This window comes from Geospiza fortis, unplaced genomic scaffold (genome assembly GCF_000277835.1).
Source record: "Geospiza fortis unplaced genomic scaffold, GeoFor_1.0 scaffold461, whole genome shotgun sequence".
Lineage (NCBI taxonomy): Eukaryota > Metazoa > Chordata > Aves > Passeriformes > Thraupidae > Geospiza > Geospiza fortis.
In genome coordinates, this window is record NW_005054463.1 from 285,404 (window position 1) to 304,396 (window position 18,993).

Sequence of the window (18,993 nt, forward strand, 5' to 3'; positions counted from 1 at the left end):
TGCTTTCCCTATTCTCAGAAGACTGTGGGCTCATCCTCTGGTAGTCTGCAGGTTCTTAGCAGAACCTGCTAGGAACCTCCCAAAATGGGATTTTTGGGCCTTCCAAAATGCCTGACTCCCCTCTGTGCTTTATCTGAAGCACTGCTTTGTGTTTACACTCATAGAAGCAGAGCAGGCAGCAGCCTTAAGCCCCACTCAGTGGGACACATCACTTTTTGGGTGCTGGGTGGCTTTGTGGTGGCCCTAGAGGAGGCTCTAGCCCAGAAAAGATCCCATGTCAGCTACATTTGTCACAGCTTGGCTGACTTGGATTGGGCAGTGCTGTCCTTTGGTTCTGAGATGCCTCATCCCCGGTGCAGGAGGCATTTCTGGGAGCTGCATTTGTAGAGTCCAGCCAATACATGACATATTCCTGGGGGAAAGAGAGGGTGTTCCCATGGGGTCCTTATGGTATGTGGTTCTGCTACACACACAGGGCACTGCCGCTGACTGCAAAAATGACCAGTTGCACACCAGGAGGTTTTGGGTGCATTGGTTCTGGTTCTGGTCCTGAAGAGACTTACACTAGATTTACATGCTATTTTTTCCTAGTGTAGTCAGACTGCCAAGGGAAGAATTTCTTCCTTCCTCCAGTGTTGTGTATTGACAAAAACTATGTTATACTTGAAGCCAAGCTAGCAAAAAGCAAACCAGAACAAAATTATAGTGTTCTGCTTTGACATTAGAGAGGCTTTTTCAGTCTGGTCAAGGCTTTGTGGCCTGTGAGTGGTTCCACAGAAGCTCCCAGTATTAGTAGAGCTCCTTTGTGGGACATAGGCTCAGTTTTTCTGGTTCCAAAGCCTTACCTAGTTCTGCTTCATCCAGCAGAACTCCACCAGCTCTTGTTCTGTTGTTGTAATGACTTTGCTGTTTCAGTGCTGTGTCATTATGACATTTATGTTGTCAATAATGTTCAAAGCTTCTAATGCAGGTTGAGACAGATTGAAGTAAACAAGGTTGTGTGCACATATAAAATCTTCAGGTGAAAAACTGCAGCAAGACAGAAAGGAACAGGACACAAGCCACTAAATTTATGAAACAGTGTAGGCTTCAGCATTGTCCTTGCCTGTGAATTTACCCTTGCACTGATAAATGGAAGGAATTGTGTCTTGTAACTTCTGGAGTTGCTTGGTATTTTTTCAAGAGGAGCCTTTAAACATGCACAAACTGTCATTTATTTCATTTTATTCTCTAATAAATAATAGGCAGTTAATGGTGGCTAGGACAGGTAAAATGTTGAGACACAAAGCTGGCCAGGAAGAACGCATATTAGAGTTTTTTTGGAGCAAGTGTCTGGAAGGAGAAAGTATTAGAGGAGAGTGGAGGTGTGTGCTAGCATCCCAGAGACAGGCAGGAAGAAAAGAAAGGAAAATAACTACCAGGGAAGGTAGTGAGGGTCAAGGCCAGGTTGATCCTGGCCAGCTATAATTAATGACAACCTTTCCCTGGGAGACTTAGGAAACCAGGCAGAGAAATTAGAAAGGAATGGATCAGTTGCATAAAATACATGACTGTAAAATAGCAACCAGCCACTCTACAAAGTCATTGAGAATGGCAAGGACCAGTTCCTTTGTGAAGCACCATGTCCAGTGAGGTGGCTGGGAGGCTCAGAGCAAGGAAGAATTGAAGACCTTGCAGTTAAGGGCTGTCTTTAGGAGATGGGATTAGAGGTCACTGGTTCCATGCATTTCTTGCTATCTTCTTTGTACTATAACCTCTGCGGTTTTGCCCCCAAATTTCCCTGTCCTGGTGTTGTTATGGAGAGCTCAAACTTTTTTGCATCAGTGGTTTTGGGGAAATTGTACCAAGTTTCCCCCATTATATCTTTGCAAAGTTCACTTATCTGTGTAAATGAGGATATTAATAGATTGTTCTTCTGGTTTTTTGTGCTTCCAGAGGGTCCTAGGTGGTCTACAAATACTTTCACAAAAACATTCTAATTTTTTCTTGTCTTGGTGCAGGATTACCCTGTGGTACTCACTAAATTTATTGAAGATGCCCGTGAGGTGGAAATGGATGCTGTAGCCAAGGCAGGAAGAGTAAGTACTTTGCTTTTCTTTAAAATTAAACTTGTTTTTTCAGGATCTGAGATCTGCAGAAATGTGTAATTTGAATGATTTACTACAGAGCCATGGATTCATGCTGAGGAGAGTAAAGAAACAAGAAGAATTCATCTTAGCCTCAAAACTGTTGTGCTTGAAAAGCTCCACCTCTCTGATTGTATACATCTAACCAGTTATTTTTTTAAGCATTGCTTATCCATGTAAATGAATCCTTTTGAATATAATTTTTACCGGATTTGCAAATCACTACCTTCAGAAATTACTTTCTTAAGAACTTTATCATGGGTTATGGAATTACCACAGTTATTCCCTTTTTTTTTTTTTTGCAATTTTGTCTTGCCTTTCATTACTCAGCAAAGGCAAAAAAAACCCCACGAAGTTCTCAATTAACAGAATTTTTTTTCAATTTTAATTTTTAACCAGCAGACACAATCACTTTTTTTGGTATTGAGGTTGTATGCCTTGATGCAGTCAATTCAATTTAAATCCTTAGGCCTGGATTTCCTCTGTTTGCTTAAAACACCACAAAAGAGGGGAAATAAAATTATATACCAGTGATGTCAGTTCATGCTTGTTCTTTGTGTTCTGGCAAGCAGAACACAAAAAAGCTGGCTTAAATGCTCCTTAGCTTTTACCTTCTGAGCCCACATGTATGAGAGAGGAAGGAAGCCCCAGGATCTCCAGGCTGTGGTAGGTTTTATCATATTCATGATTTGCTTAACCATAATAGCAAAGACATTGATGTGGTCTCCTCGCTCATTATGCCCAGTGTCTGCTTCAGGCATATTCTCCCCAAAATTTTGGGAAATTAACTTTCTTCTCCCCCTCCATCTGTATCCTTTTCCAGCTACAGTTCTGCTCAGAAGGCTGGGCTGTGCTGGGGAGGAAGGAGCAATTTCTGAGAGGGTGAAGTGACCAATTATTTTATTTGCAGGGTGCCCTGACAAAGGTAGGAGGGATGAATCTGACTCCATGTTCTCAGAAGGCTGACTTATTATTTTATGATACTATATTATATTAAAGAATACTATACTAAAGAATATGGAAAGGATACTTAAAGAATGCTAAAAGGATAATAATGAAAACTCCTGACTCTTTCCAGAGTCCCAACACAGCTTGGCCTTGATTGGCCAAAGAACACATTCCACGTGAGCACAACACAGGAGAAGCAAATGATATAAGAATTATTTTTCTTTTCTCTGAGGCTTCTCAGCTTCCCAGGAGAAAAATCCTGGGCAAAGAGATTTTTCCAGAGGATGTGAATGTGACAACCAATGAGTGCTCGCCTTGCTGTGTGCAGGTCATTGCCCACGCTGTTTCAGAGCACGTGGAGGACGCAGGGGTTCACTCAGGAGATGCCACCCTCATGTTGCCCACACAGACCATCAGCCAGGAAGCCTTGGAGAAGGTGTGTGTTGCTCCAGCACTGAAAAGAGAAAAGGAAATGAGGGTTTGACTTTGCTTTCCCCGCACCACCAGTGGAGAAATCAAATCAGCAATGATTTTTTTAAGACCAGTGTACTATGTGCAAGTGAAGGATGTCAGTGTCCCTGTGATTGGCTTCATTATCTGAACTGTATCCCAGTGATTTAAACAGTGCCCACTTTTAGACCCATAGGATTTTTTTGTTTCCTGGTTTAGAACCAGCTTCTGTAGCAGTAGATTATTGTCTAATTCATACATAAGCCATGGTTCTCTTTCCACTTCCTTTTCTCCCACAATACTTAAATGATTATGTCAGATGTATGACTTTCTAGCTGCCTGCTTTTCCAAAAATATTATCAGGATGAATGAACCTCACCTAATCTTGACTTTTTCTCCTTTCAAGAATAAACCTTGTGATACAGAGTTAGTTGTTAAGATGCATTTTTTACATGAAATGTGCCGTGCCCCTTTATGTCATCCTGTTAGGGGTTTGCTTGGAAGCCAGCAAAAGCTGTAATGCAATGATCTGTGCTCCAGCTCTGTTTTCAAGAATGTCCGAAGTCTTGTTTCTGAAAATAGCCATCTCCTGGAGCAAAGCTATTCAAACCCTTGTATTGACACACCTGGGAAATAAGGCTTTCCTCCCAGTTTATTCCAGAATGTTCCTACTCAGTCACCTCCCACTGATCTGTGGTGGCACAGGCATGTTGGTGAAAGACTTTCAGGACACTCACAAAACTGATTAGTTATTTTCAAATAACAAACTATTATTCATTATGTCACCAAGAAAGGTATAAAGACTCCAGTGTAGGAATTACTACAGGGCAAGTCTTTGATTCTTTGTTTTTCTTCTTCTCCCCTCTGCTTTCTCACACACAAAAAACCTGATTTTTACTTATGCCCTCAAATACACTTCAGGCTCTAGGTTACTAGGGAAATTAAACATGTTTGCTTCTGAAATAGTGCTATTGCCCAAATGTGGGTATAGAGAAAAAAACAAGAGAGATGATGTTTAAAGAAATCCACAAGTGTAGTGATTTATTGCCATGGTGCTCTCTATTTTGTGGAACTTAGTGTGTGTATATAGAATAAATAATTAATACTTTCTAAATTTGGTTTTTTAACAGGTAAAAGCTGCTACAAAAAAGATTGCAAAGGCTTTTGCCATCTCTGGTCCATTCAATATCCAGTTTTTGGTGCAAGGCAGCAATGTGCTGGTAAGAGCTGCTGTGAGTGTGGCAGGGCCTGTGCTGTGCTGAGCTCTGTGGGTCCTGCACCTCTGCTGGGGGCATGGTGGCAGTGGCAGCCAGGGCACCAAACCTGCCTTGGCAACTGGTGCCACCCTTGGTCACACAGCTTTCTCTGCCTGTGTGGCAGAGAGCATCCTCCCCTGCCTTCACACTGAGGCTGAAGAGAGTCTGCTTGCTTTGTCTGTTTCACTCTGGGCTGCTGTCCTTCCCAAAATTGTCAGTTTGGAATAGGATGGGCAGCACTGGGACCTGCACCTCACCCCATGTACTGGGTAGCACGGCTTTTAGTTCTCCAATATCTTCTCTCAGATTTAACTATTTTGATGTTGAATTAAGCCTTCAAAGGGATTGAAAAGAAATCAAGACAATGTAAGTGTTTAAACCTTTACTATAAGCTATTAGGAAGGTTATCTGAATGCTCCTAGTAGCTATTAGCAGCAGAAGTACAACATTGTCTGACCCTTTCTGGGTAACAGTTGGCTTTCTGTTGCTAATGGAAAGAGGTCAGAGGAATGTGAACAGAGTATGACTGAGGATACAGTGGATAGGAAGAAAGCTTGACAGGAAACAGAAGAGATGCATTATTGGTAAAAAATTCCTGTTTGGGCTATGAGTTGAGTAAAATGTACTTACTGTTCACCTTTTCTCTGTTTCACACATAGTCATTCAGAAACTCTCCAGAGGGAGAGAGCAGAGTTTTCCCTTCCTTGCTTTCCCACAGTGGTGCCTATCTTTGTACAGCCCCTGCTTCTCACTCGTACCTTCACTATTCTTACCCCCTTTCACTCCACTTCAATCTCACTTCCAGCAGTTCCTCTTCTGCTCCTGAGCTCCAAGAGAAGAACTTCTGCAGAAGTTCTGCAGAACTTCTTTGGTACTTCCCTGCCTGGCTGAATGGCTGCCACATGTGGGTGGGGGAGGTCAGCAAGGACAGTCCTGGCATTCAGGAACTGCCATCACCATGGGAAAAGAACAGCTTGGACTTCTGAAGGTTGTTCCTAATGCCTGTGCATATGTTCCTGTGAAGTCTGGCTCCCCTCAGCTCTGATATTCAGACAGTAGAGATGGATTCTCAGCTGCTTGTATCTCAGGCTGGCCATTCCCCACCCCTCTTCCCTCTTTTAATAATAATCCCAATCTCTGTGTTTCCTATTTGACAGTCTGAAGAATATATCTGCCAAGAGGATTTAGGGCTGCTTTCAAAAAATGTGAATCAATGTATTTTTTTTCCTGCACAGTGCCTGACCCTGCTGTTTCTCTTTTTTTGATGCCACCAGGTGATAGAGTGCAACTTGAGGGCCTCACGCTCCTTCCCCTTTGTATCCAAGACTCTGGGGGTGGACTTCATTGATTTGGCCACTAAAGTGATGATTGGGAAACAGGTCAATGAGTCATCCCTCCCCACAATGGAACATCCCATTTTCCCATCCAGATATGTTGGGATTAAGGTATGGTTTCCAAAAGAACCACAGGAACCCACCACAGAGCCAGCACGTAGCACATTAATATACAATTAGTACTTTAATGCTCAGAGAGAACAATTTACTCATTGGCCAAAGGTCAAATTGACCTTTTGGAGTTTCTGTCAAGGTAATCTGTTTGGAAACTTTAGAGAAAAATCAGAGGAAAATTATCCAATGAAACCAAGTCTTCCTTTATTTTTAGCATCTAACCTACTCTGAATCCTGCTTATGAATTGCATAATAAATTTACACTCACAGAGCTGAAGTTCAGGCTATTTCATAATACTGTATAGTACACATGTGGACATGCATAACTTCGTGTGGTGGGTGCCTCCCACATTTTATCTGCAGGACCTGGGTCAAGGGCTGTGAAATCCACATCATCCCCTTTATATACACCATTGGTTAAAATAGGGGTGGAAGCCTTGCATCCTTTGATTTCAATAAGGCCAAAGTTTTGCTTTCCATAATTGTTATGCTTGTATAGGACCCAACAGAATAAAATGGATGGTAGATATTTTTGAATGCTTAATGGAAGGAAAAAAAAGGTGATAATAAAAAAATCTAGAACAGTGGTGCAGAAAATCCAAAGGATAATGAGAATTGTTTATACAGAAACTTTCAAGCCCTAATAGCTTCCATATAAAGTGAAAACTGAGGAAGCAGAAAACACCTAACATCTTTTTACTAATAAAATGGTCAGAACTATTAAAATGCAAACCAAATTTATGTCCCAAGCCAGCCAGTATAGATATATTTTTACATTTCATTTCGATGTCACAGATAGGCATTATCCAAAATTCAAACTTGAGACTTTTTTTTTCTTTTTTCTTTTTTTTTTTTTTTTTGGTAAGCCTAATTTATTTTTGTACATTTCTACTATTTAGACCTGGGGCTTCTGCACTGTTGTTAGCTGAACTGCCAAGAGTTTTGTCTCTCCTGGGAATGCTGGCTACAGAGCAGAAAACCCAGCTTTATTCTTGAAAACTTCCCTACAAAGCTCTTTATACTGCTTGCATTCTGAGTGGATTTGTCAAATATAAAAACCTGCTAACACTTTTGGAAATGCTAAACTTTGAAAAACATCCCAGTTTAGCCTGTTTGTTGGTATTCATGCATCATATTTTCTATCCTCTTACAATTTATTGCTAGTAGTATTTGCATGGACATAGGATCTGTTTTATTCAGCAGTTCTTGAGAGAAAATACAAAACTCTTTTCTTCTTTGTCAACATAGCTGCTCCTTGGTGGATTTGAGTACCACTGTTTAACCTTTAGTGACTGAAATACTGTCTTGCCATGTTTTCTTCCAGACTGGTGCAAGTGTCAGGGCCTGACCAAGATGAAATCCTGGGTAGAGAATATCTAAGTTTTAAATAGGGTTCAGTGGCAGTACCAGAGTCTGCTCCTGAGGATGCATTTTCATGTTCATGGCAGATAAAAATTAGGGAGGTGGTGGAAGGCTTTGCTGCTTGTTACCTTTCAAGACAATGTACTATAATAATCCATGTATGAAATGTATTAAAATAATCCATCTTGAATGTCATATCTCTGCTTGAGTTGGCCACTGTAAACATTTTCTCATTACTTAAAGTGGAAACAAAATTGATCTAAAAGCCTCAAAGACACACAACACTTTTTGAGAAGCCTTTTGAATTTCTCCTGTCTCACTTTAACTGGTCATTGTTAGGTGTCATGAAGCAGCAGCTGTATTATCTTCAGTGTTACCCTTGGGGACCTCCAGGGACAGAATTATGGCTTCAAATTTTAAAATAGATTCGTTTCTAAGCAGAAATCTTGCTGCCTTTATGTAAATACCATTAGTAGTTTAAGACATGGAGAAGCCCCCCAGAAAATTACTTGGTAGTAAGAAATTTGTTCAATGTTTGTTACATGTGGTCATTGGCTCTTTAACAGAGACTTTCTTTTCCTCCCTCCCCTCCATGTTTCTTATTTTAAGATCAAATGAGACAAGAGGACTCAGTGCTGTGATCTAAGTCCTCAGATGATGATAATAATAATAACAACAGTGATCAGAGGGCTTAATATTAGCAAATAAAGAGAAAAAAATACAAATGGATATTTGTGGATGGGGGAGGAGGGAAATATGAAATAATTTGCAAAGTTTCATCTTGTTTGTCCCAAAAAAGTGCATTCTTGTGGAATAGTTTTATTTCTGCAAATGAAACATTTAATGGAGAATAGCATTTTCTGGAAAACCAACTAGATTCAGGTAGTGTCTCTTCTTGTTCTATGAATTAAGTGTTTCAGAGCTTTTTGTTTAAAAATGTGTCCTTAAAACCATACTGATAGTGGGCTACCACTGATTGAAAATCTACCACTGGAATGTGAGCAGTATGCCAGAGTTGGATGATTGATTTATTGGTGGAATAGATGGGCATTGGTTCCAGTCCATCGTCAAGATGCTGAGAGAATTATTTTACCAAATAGTTCTTTGCTTATCAGCCTCCACCACTGCTTTTTTTGGATAAATTCATGTCTCTTTCTGTCACTCCCAAGTGTAGCTGGAATTTTTATATTTTTTTAAAATGATCCCATTTTTATTCTTTCTCCCTCCTGCCTCTTTCTTTCCCCAGGCCCCAATGTTTTCCTGGTCCAGGCTGAGAGATGCTGACCCTGTTCTCCGATGTGAAATGGCCTCTACTGGGGAGGTATCTTTTAGATTTGCTTTTTTGTTGTTGTTGTTTTTTAAAACTAAGTTGACTTTAAACGTCATGAATCTTTGAAAGTGATCTTATTACTGCCTGAATCATGATGGCATCTGTTGCTTCTTCAGAAAATTGAAGACATCTTTCTAAGTTGCAAAACCCACAATGTCCTGGAAAAACCAGTTTTTTCAGCCACTGGATGTCCCTGTTTACCTGCATGTCAGCTCCCTGAGTAGGACCTGGTTGGTGTAATAGCCTGAAATGAGTTTGAGACTTGTTGGGTTCTGAGTGGCTGTTTTATGACTCATGAGCTTCTGAAAAACAAGTGGTGACAGCTCCCAAACCCCATGGACACTTGCTGCAGCAGCAACGTGGAGACCCCTGGGCATGAGTGGTTGGTCTTGGGATGTGCCAGTTGCTTAAAGGCAGCAGAAATGTGTGGTGTTTTCTTGTTGCCTTATAACAAAGTGAAAGAAAGAGACAATAAAATGTGGTGGCTGCAGGGACTGTGGGCATGATGAGCCTGGGCAGCTTTCTCCACTCACTCTCTGTGTAGCCAGGCTGTGAGGTGCTGCTGGAATATCTCCTGGTGTGGTTATGGCATGCTGTGAGGGCACAGGACTGGGCCAGGCACAACTTTCCATCCATATCACTTAACTCACATAGAACAAAAGGTTTCTTCATGATTTATTGCTGAACTATCAATGGTGTCCGTAGATACACCCAAGTGGTCTTTAAATTCTGTGTTCTGTTACTTCTAGAATGAGTTGCGGTAGCAAAAACTTATTCTGGGCCAGAATACCCTCTTGGAAAGTGATTAAACACTCAGGCAATTTGATCAGGCTCAAGTCTGCTGCACCATCATTGGGCAGGTGGCAGATCCTGGGCTGCTCCATTGGATGTGAGCTTGGGTATGTCCAGAGGAAACATTTACCATTTTAGTATGGAAGAGTACCCAGATACAAAGTAAGAACAGCCTTGGGCCTCCTACATCTCTCCAGAATGACTTTATTTTACTCTTCATAATGTGCTAGAAATCAGTATTGCAGAAGATTTCTTCTGTATAGTTAATGGGCAGAAAAAAGTCAAGTGACTTCTGTGACTTCCTGATTTTCAGAACAAAATAGGATATAGAGACAACCTCCTCACCAAAAAAAAGCATAAAAATGTAACTAGGGACAAGAATTATTTTTCTGGGCTTTATACAGAGTTAGAGATTACCATGGTCATAAAGGAGGGATTATTAACTTTTATGAGTTGGAAAGATCCATATTCACAAATGCCATAAAGTGTGACAGTTATGAAAGTCTTTCTTATAGTGAAGTAAGGATAATAACTTGCTTTGGGTAAAAAGCTCAGTTATTCCTCACAGACATTTTTCACATACTTGGCTTGATCTGGGCTTGAATTTGTCACATCTGTCTGGCAGAGATTTATTTTGCTGGAAGCCATGGTTCCCACAATAGGAGAAGACAGTGCTGGGGTCCCTTTGAGTATTGTGGCTGTGAACTATGCCATAATGATAAACCTCTCCTGACAGGCTGGGAGCCTACAAGGGAGGGTCTGTCTGTCACCCTGAAAAGTCCAGGAATATAGAACACATAGCAACATATAGAAAACATAGAATATTTCATGTTGTCATCACTTTTTTTTATCCCTTCCCTTGTGGGATTTTTATTTGTTTAGTTCTTCTTTTTTTTTTACTTCAGTAGGTCTGGCAAATCATAATTTATTTTTTAGTGAAATGCTGTTTTCTGCTCACCATGGTGAGACCATGAATGTGAGGGCTCACTCTGAGATGGGAAGGAGCATAAGAGGAAAATAGGAGAGCAATTCTCAATCAGCTCATTCAGCTCTTTTATCCCATCTATATATGTTGGTAGATTTGTTATTTCACAGAGAAAAATCAGTGACAGTTTCTGCTTCTGATTGTTTTTCAACAAGTGTGAAGCTGACCAGAAAAAGTAACGGTTGGTTGGTTGGTTTTTATCTTTTTAAACTTTCACAAAAGCTCATGAATTGCTCTTTTTGTCACCAGAATTCCAAATTTTGGTTAGGAATGCAGTTGAGCTCTTTCAGAACATTGTTATCATACAACAGTTTGTCAGCAACTGAGCTCCACATCCAATTCTGAATGCTGGAGAGCTGTTAAATTATTCTTGCTGGTTTCTTCCCCACCTGTTTCTTTAAAATTATAATTTATTTTCAATAAATTATTATTAATTGGCCTGATTGCTTTGTTCTTAAGTAAACACTAAAATTTTACTTGAATTTTGTTCATTAATGGACTTTTAATGGAAAAGCATCTTTATATTCTGTGGTTTTCCTTCATGAGCAATGCCAGGTGTACATGAGAGCACAAACCCTGCCTTACCCTGCTTTGCAGGCACACAGAGGAGCATGTCTGTGTGCACAGCTCTCACTGGTGTCTAAGCCTTCTATAATGTTAAATAATTTGCAGTGCAATCCCAAACACTGGAGCAGAGGCTGTGTACAGCATCCCAATAACTTAGCAGAATCAATTGTTACTTCTCAGTGTGCTGTTTGAAACTAAAGCATTGCTTATTCCTCCATTTTTGCTTCATTCAAATGATGAGATTTGTCTGCAATGGTTTTCTGATTTATTCTGTTCCCCATGCCTGCAGGCTCCATGCAAAGCAGTCTGTCTTCTTCACACAGAAACAAAAGATCCTATTTGAAAATGTCATTGCTGTTTCTTTTCAAAGCACTGGTTTTGGGTTGTTTTTGGTTTTTCCCTCATGCATTCTTTGTGCCTTTCTGCAGGTTGCATGCTTTGGGGAGGACGTCTACTCTGCCTTCCAGAAGGCTCTGCTTGCCACAGGGTTTACATTTCCTAAGAAAGGAATTTTGATTGGAATCCAGGTGAGTCCTAAAAATCAAAGCTTAGAAAGGACCAACACAGAGGAGCTCAGTAGCTTTTGCCTTGATTTCATTCATGTGGCTTTATGGCTTAAATGTGTTTCTCTGCATTTCATCCTGAAGTGCAGTGGGACAGTGAGGAGCAAACACCATGGGGAGATCTTTACTGCATTCAGCAAGGCTGGTCTGGAGGGTTTTCCCTCTATCTGTAACTATCAGGGTCTCCTGGCAACTACAGAAGTTTTTTCTGTCACACAGAGCAACTGTCAGTGATGACAGCAAGAGATGAAACCCTAAAATCCAAGCTCTAGTGTAGCATGGAGTCAGGGCACCTGCAGAATCTGCATGCAAGAGGCAATCCCTTTGAGGAGGTAGAAAAACCAGAAGTTTGTGAGCCAGAAAAGAAGAGCCAATGCTACATTTTAGTAGGGATGTTTCTGGTTTCCACACTTTGTCAGAACTACCTCCTCAAAGGGATTGCCTCTCTTATGCAGACCGTGACTGCATGCTAGACTAGAGCTTGGGTTTTAGGGTTTCATGTCTTGCTGTCATCACTGAAAGTTGCTCAGTGTGACAGAAAGCTAAAATGATGTCATTATGGGAATGCTCTCCAGTGCAATGTGTTCTGCAAAGAGCCTTTATGTGAGGAAATTCCCAATGGGTTTTCCTTAGGAACAGCCCTGCCCTTTTCATAGGCCTGGATCAGCAAGGAGGGTGTGTGTTTGAGGATGAAAACACACAGAAAAGGAAAATAAAGTCTTGGTTCTTTATCAAGGAGTAGTTACTGACTGCATAAGGTGCTGAAATCAGAGACATTTGTAAACTTTAGGATGTTCCTCAAAAATTCATGGACTTCCAATACAACTAGAACATTCTTGGGCCCCAGAAAACCATCTGATTGCTTCCTACCATTTTCACATTGTGCTTGCTTTAAGCTGATGCTCTACATGATTGCATAAAGCTGATAAAACAAAAACCATAGAATAGATGAATTTTCCTGTCAGACAACTGGGGTGTGAAAAATGTCTTTGGCTGTTTGCGCCAGCAGAGGATGTGAAGGAAGTGTGTGAAAAGTGGCCAGAAAGGAACATGACTTCTGCTAACAAGGATTACTGCTGAGTCCTTAAATGTCAACATATATACACACATCTGGGGATGGAAACAGTTGTTCTAAGTTACCTCTAATTAGCAGAAAAATTGCTTGCTACCTAGGTAAAGTTTAAAAGTTCAGTATGAAACTCTGGGCAGTTGGTACTGTAGGTCTACTGTATATACTGCGTATTTTAAAACAGCATTTAAAAAAGGAGAAAAGCAAAGACAGGAGGAGAAAAAAGGAGAGAAACCAGTGTTTAAAATTTAAGTGTATTTTCCAGATAGCAGCTAAAGGGGAATGGGCAGAAAAGGAAGTCATTTTAGCTATAGAAAGCATTTATGTAAGTTCTGTGTCAGTAGCTGTTAAACTGAGCCAAATGTTCTTTGTACAAAGGTGTTAAGAAAAAAAAGAAGGGAAAAAGAAAAGATAAAACAAAGCCCAAACCTCAACTCCACAAACCTTTTAAAAAGAATAAGATTCTGTCTTTTTAATGAGTGGCTTACAGTTTATTTTCTTACAAAAGAAACTTTAAAACAACAGATCAATCACTTAAAGATCTCTCTGCATCTCAGCATATTTCTTTTATAATTAAACTCCAAATCAAGAGTTGGAAAGCTGATTCTGAGAAGCAGGCATTGCCCCTCCCCAGTCTGGAGATTGTCACCTATGTACTTTACAATGGTCTGCTTTGAAACAGAGGGGAAATAAAGCCCTGTGGGAAGGGAAGGTTGAAATGTTGACCTTCACCTGACATGTAGACTATAGTGGTCTTTGAGTATTTGGCTGGAAAAAAGGGGAGTCCCTCTCTGCAGAAATAAGAGGCACAAGGAATGAGGCATCAGGCAGGCTGTGAACACCAGCACTCTTCTTGTTTCCATCACAAACATGAACCCACCTGCCTCACACAGGCAAAATTGTTGGGGTGTCCTCACAGGGAAACACAGCCTCAGAAGGACAGATAGCACATAGCCTCTCTCAACCATCACTGTTTTCAAATGCCAGGATGGTTTCTGCAACCTGTTCTGGTGCTCTGGGGGCTGATCATTGTCAGGGACACACACACACAAAGCTCCCCTGGTTGTCTCTGAGGAAGCTGCTGTGATTCACCTGCAGCAGATGGTGAGCTCAAAGCACACCCCAATTTTGAAGGCTTCATTGCTTCATGACTAGCACCTTACCCTGATTTTTAGAATGAATTTTTATCTATTGCAGAGGAAGAAATAAGAACCAAAATGGTCCTGAATTCTGCTTCTCTCCAAAGCAGCTAGATTCATATTTCAGTGATTTGGTATGCTGCACATTTATACCTTTGCTATTAATCATGTTGAGGTTAGAGGACACTGCTTCTTGAAGGTAAAAGTCAAATGGATATAGGTAACAGGAGGAGAGAGGGAGATCTTGGTTTCCTTGCAAATGTTTCTGGGGTGTTTTGCAAATCAAGATCAAATGGTGCTGCTGTGATCTGCAGCCCAAACTGAGCGCAGTGTGCCCAGGCAATGAGCCCACCTTGCTGGTGTGCAGTTCCAGAGGTCACCCTGCTGGTGCCATGCTGAGCTGGGGATAGCCCAGTTACCACCCAAGGTCAGGCAGGGGAGTGCTCCTTGGCATCCAGGGGACAGCACAAGGCAGGTTGGGCAGCTGGTGGGGACTGTGAGCCTGCTGGGGTGTCCTTTAGCTGAGAGCACTCAGTGGCACTGCCCAGGACAGGGATCCCCAGGGTCTGAGGGGTCTGATGCTCTTCCAGGGGAGATGGAGTATGACTTCCATAGCAGACAAATGAAACTCTGCCAGTTTATGGCAGCTGATAACCTACCTCTTCCCACAGTCTGGAGAAATCTGTGATGCTGAAACCCTGACTCAGCCATTAAATAATTTATATTTTATGCAAAAAAGTTGAAAAGCTAGTTATTTTCTTTCCTGATTGGGCTATTCAGTGATATCTCTGGGATGGAGTGCATCTGTCTTACACACAAGATGCAGAAAGCATTAATAGACTATTTTATTTTTAAATCTTGGCATTGCAAGTCTGTTGTCTCAAGGTAACCTTCTGCCTTGATTCCTTACATATCAGAATTTTTGCATCCTCCACTGTGGGTTTGGATACAGATCCAAGATTCTCATAGGAGATGGGTTGGCTTCATTTGGAGCTGGATCTCAGTGAGAACTGATGTATCTGTATTGAATGAGCTAAGGATGTAGTTCTTTACAAACAGCAACGCTTGCTGGAAAACATGAGGGGTTATAAGAAATGGAATTTCTCAGATAAAGGAAAAAAAAAGGCAATTCTCCTACAATAAATACCTTCCACTAAGTAAATCTGCTTGTACTTTTCACCTTTAGTAACTAATGCTTTCTTACACAGGTTATTTCAGCCAGCTTGTAAATCTGAGGCTGTTCCAATGCAAGCTGACAGCTGTAATTTCTTTTCATAGAGAGGCTGTTTTATGTGTCACAAGTGTTCAGTACATGTTTGATAGAAGTTTATAATACTGTTGTGAAAGCCAACACCCCTGACCAGAAGGCAGAACCACTCTCCCTGACTGGGAAGCTGCCAGCCCTGTCACACTGTATATTTATGTTTTCCAGCTAATGTACAGAATGAGATGGCTTTCAGAATGAGTGCTCAGGAAAAAAAACAACCCTGTTTAGTCCTTTTCTTCTTAGGAAATTGTTGACCCTTCAGGATATTGCTCTCTCATCCATAAAGGTTAAGCTATCAGGAGCTTGTAATAATCTTATTTGCAAATGTGTGTAAGACCAGAGCAGGCTAAGGTTAAAAGCAAGGTTTGGCTTGCTTTGGGAGTGAGAAGGGCATGTGTTGTATGTGATATTTGCATTGCTGTACCTTCAACATCCCAGAGATACTTAGGCTGATACTTTCTCTCACCTGTTACTCTAAAACCACTTGTTCAAGTGGAGATGTCTGCAGGAGGTGGTTGTACCTTTCTGAATGATGTTGAGTCTGGAAATGCATTATAAGACAATCTTTCAAAGGTGCTGTAAGTCAGGCATTCAGGTCCCCATGGGAATGTGGCATCCCAGTGTCCTGACTCCATGTCCATATTCCCACAGGACTTAGAAATGCACTCACACATGCACAAGCTCTTATTTGTGTGAATGTGCAAACAGAGCACTCACAGGCAGCCCAAAGCCATCCATACATCTTATCTGCCAGAAGAGAAAGCAAATGTTTGAGCAATGATTGAAAATATATTTAATTAAGAACTGAGGAGACTCTAGTTGGTGTATTTGAGAAGGAAATTGCCTAGATATTTAATATAAAGTAGCAAATCTTTAGTGGTTGCAGTCTGACTTAGTATGGGAGCAGTTACTCTGGTGTAACACAATATGTCTTAGTTCAGAGTCACTTGGGCTTCAGGATCCAGACAGTTTTCTTGGGAATAGTGCTGTACATGTACATGCAGACATTTCTGTCCATGCACACACTCAGCACAGAAAGGTGAATTTGCCTCTTAGCACAGTGTGGAGGAGCTTCATGTTGCCCAAAAATGTACTGTTCCAAATCCTACCTTTGTTGCTATATCTAAGAAATGTCCTTTTTCAGGAGTCCTTCCGCCCCAGGTTCCTCAGTGTAGCAGAACTGCTGCATGAGCAAGGCTTCAAGGTAGGTGGTTCCACTTAGTTATAGCTGGGGAGCTTTCAAAATCGCACATGTCCCCAGTCTGCTACAGGAACGCTGGAGTTCCTTTGGGGACAGAGAAGAAAGGGTGTTTTCAATGTACAACAGGGATTTTTAGCTGAGTGATCCACAAAGTCAGCAGGTACCACCCAATTAAAAGTTTTCATGTTTGTTTAATTGAGAATATGGGTCTGTTGTGAGGGCAGGAACAACCCTGGCTCTGCAGCCAAGATGAGATTGTACACCTCTCCAGGAAATAAAAATGCCAATGGGATGCCATGTATGGCAGGAGACAATGAAGGAAAACCCTTTTGTATGGAGTATATCTGTATAGTGCTGCATTTTCAGTGACACTCAGGCTGCAGATACATGAACTTTGTGCTGTTTACACCACTCTTGTAACTCCTCTGTATTTTGCACACATATCTCTATGGAAAAGCAGCACAGCCACAGAAGATTGGTGAGGGTTCTGCTTTTCAAAACTTAGCACTAGGCATTAAAAAGAAAATAAACATGGCAAAAAAAAAAAAAATACAAGTGATTGAATTTAAGCCCTATTGAAAGTCACAGGGATTTAGGTTTTCCTAAGCCACTTCACTGCTTCTGGAAGTGTTACTACCATTCACTGGCTATCATCCATCAGGAAATCACACATAACAGAAAGTTGGGAAGGTTGTTCTGTTCTCTGTGTGTCTGTCTATATGGAGAGGCACCCTTTTTATGAAAAATGCTCTCCAAAGTCAGCTCTGACATCAAGGCTGTGTGTTGGGTCAGGCCCACATGAGCTCAATGAAAAGTTTCGGTACTGTGAAGTATATAATAAATATCCCTTTTTTCCCTCGGACAGCTTTATGCCACAGAAGCAACCTCAGCCTGGCTCAATGCTAATGGCATCCCAGCAAATCCTGTGGCATGGCCATCACAGGAGAGCCAGAGCCCCAGCCTTCCTTCAGTCAGGAGGTAAGAGACCAACCCACCTTGTCCAATGTGTGGTTACAATCCAGGACAGCAAATACAAGGGGTAAATTGATGATCCTGTTGGGATCAATGGTAGGGATTTAATGGGGCTTTGAATTCAATCCAAAAGTTTTGGTTTATCTGATTCTGTCTGGAGTTGCCACTGCAGGGAGGTTTCAGCTTAATGAGTATCTCATTGCACAGTCCTGTTTAGTATGGCTTAGATGTATTGCTCCATGCTATATTTTCATACAAGGATACATGAAAGCTGAATATTTAGCCTTTTAATGACAGTTAGTCATGCCTTTAACTGAGGCGTGACTGACTGTCATTAAAAGGGTAAATAAACATCTCAGTTGTGCTGAGCTGTATCAAGGCTGAATATTGCTTTGCATTGCTGACTAGAACTGAAATAAATCCAAAATCCTGAATAAAGCTTAGTGCCTTAACCCCTCCACCCTTGTTTCTTGAGCAAAGACTAAGCTCAGATTACATTTTTCAGGGTTGTTTAGCTGCTTGCCTGTGCTATTATTTTGAGGTTTTTATTAGGAAGGATAGACTGTCACACTCTTGTGCATTGTCTCTTCAGGCTGCTGAGGGATGGGAAGGTAGATCTGGTGATTAACCTGCCCAACAGCAGCACCAGGTTTGTCCATGATAATTATGTGATCAGGAGGATGGCTATTGACACTGGGACTGCTCTGCTCACCAACTTCAAGGTACTTCCCATATTGTTCTTCCTCCTCTTAAACATAAGAGCCTTCAGAGCTTCCAAGCCCTTGTGACCATAGATTCCAGTCAGTTTGGACCCTCATTATCTCTGACAAATAATGCATCTGAAAATCATGGCAACACAGTGGTTTAAATATATCTTCTTTTTGCTACTATACAAAATGACACCAATGGCAACCCAACCAAATCAAACCAAACAAAAAATTATAAATTCTGAAGTCCTCAGTCCTGCATTGTGCAGCTGAAATTGTTGCTGCGTCATTTTCACTTCAGAGCAAACATCTCAGAGTTGCATGTAACATCTTTAAATTAGGCATGGGAAGTGTTTTTTAGTGGAATATTATCCTGGTATGCTCCTTAAACCTTACAGCAGGATGTAGCTGTGCTTTCTTGAGTGATCCTTGGGGCAGTCCAGTTCAGAAGTGCCGTCCAGGTGGAGTTGCTGCCTGTCCTGTTGCAGTCCCAGTTGCCAGTCACTGTGGGTTTTATGTAGCTCCTGACAAAGCCCTTCACACACTGATAGGGAATAAATATGAGGTAATGCGAGGTGGGACTCCTGCTGCCAGCAGCACCTTGCCTTCATTTTTAGGGGGCTTTGACTGTCACAAAAGAGCCTCATCTGGTTCTCATTAAGCACAGCAGCCAAACTCCCTCTGATTTAGGCGAGCACTGACATGGAGCCCAGTGCCTTTAGCTGGTGTCCAGCTGTTCAAAGTCTTCTGCTGTGATTGGAGTGAGTGGAGGGCAGGGAGAATGACAAGCTGAAGGTTCACAGGATGATGG

The 18,993-nt window shown here is 41.4% G+C and overlaps 1 protein-coding gene across 1 annotated transcript in view; it reads left to right on the forward strand.

Moving 5' to 3' along the window:
- CPS1 (carbamoyl-phosphate synthase 1) overlaps nt 1–18,993 on the forward strand; it is a 90,972-nt gene that overhangs the window by 71,379 nt on the left and 600 nt on the right. Inside the window, exons 28-36 of the mRNA XM_005427962.2 lie at nt 2,001–2,078; nt 3,403–3,510; nt 4,655–4,744; nt 6,055–6,225; nt 8,837–8,911; nt 11,693–11,791; nt 16,447–16,506; nt 17,369–17,481; nt 18,068–18,197. Coding sequence (XP_005428019.1) covers nt 2,001–2,078; nt 3,403–3,510; nt 4,655–4,744; nt 6,055–6,225; nt 8,837–8,911; nt 11,693–11,791; nt 16,447–16,506; nt 17,369–17,481; nt 18,068–18,197 — 924 coding nt within the window. The remainder of the gene's footprint in view (nt 1–2,000; nt 2,079–3,402; nt 3,511–4,654; nt 4,745–6,054; nt 6,226–8,836; nt 8,912–11,692; nt 11,792–16,446; nt 16,507–17,368; nt 17,482–18,067; nt 18,198–18,993) is intronic.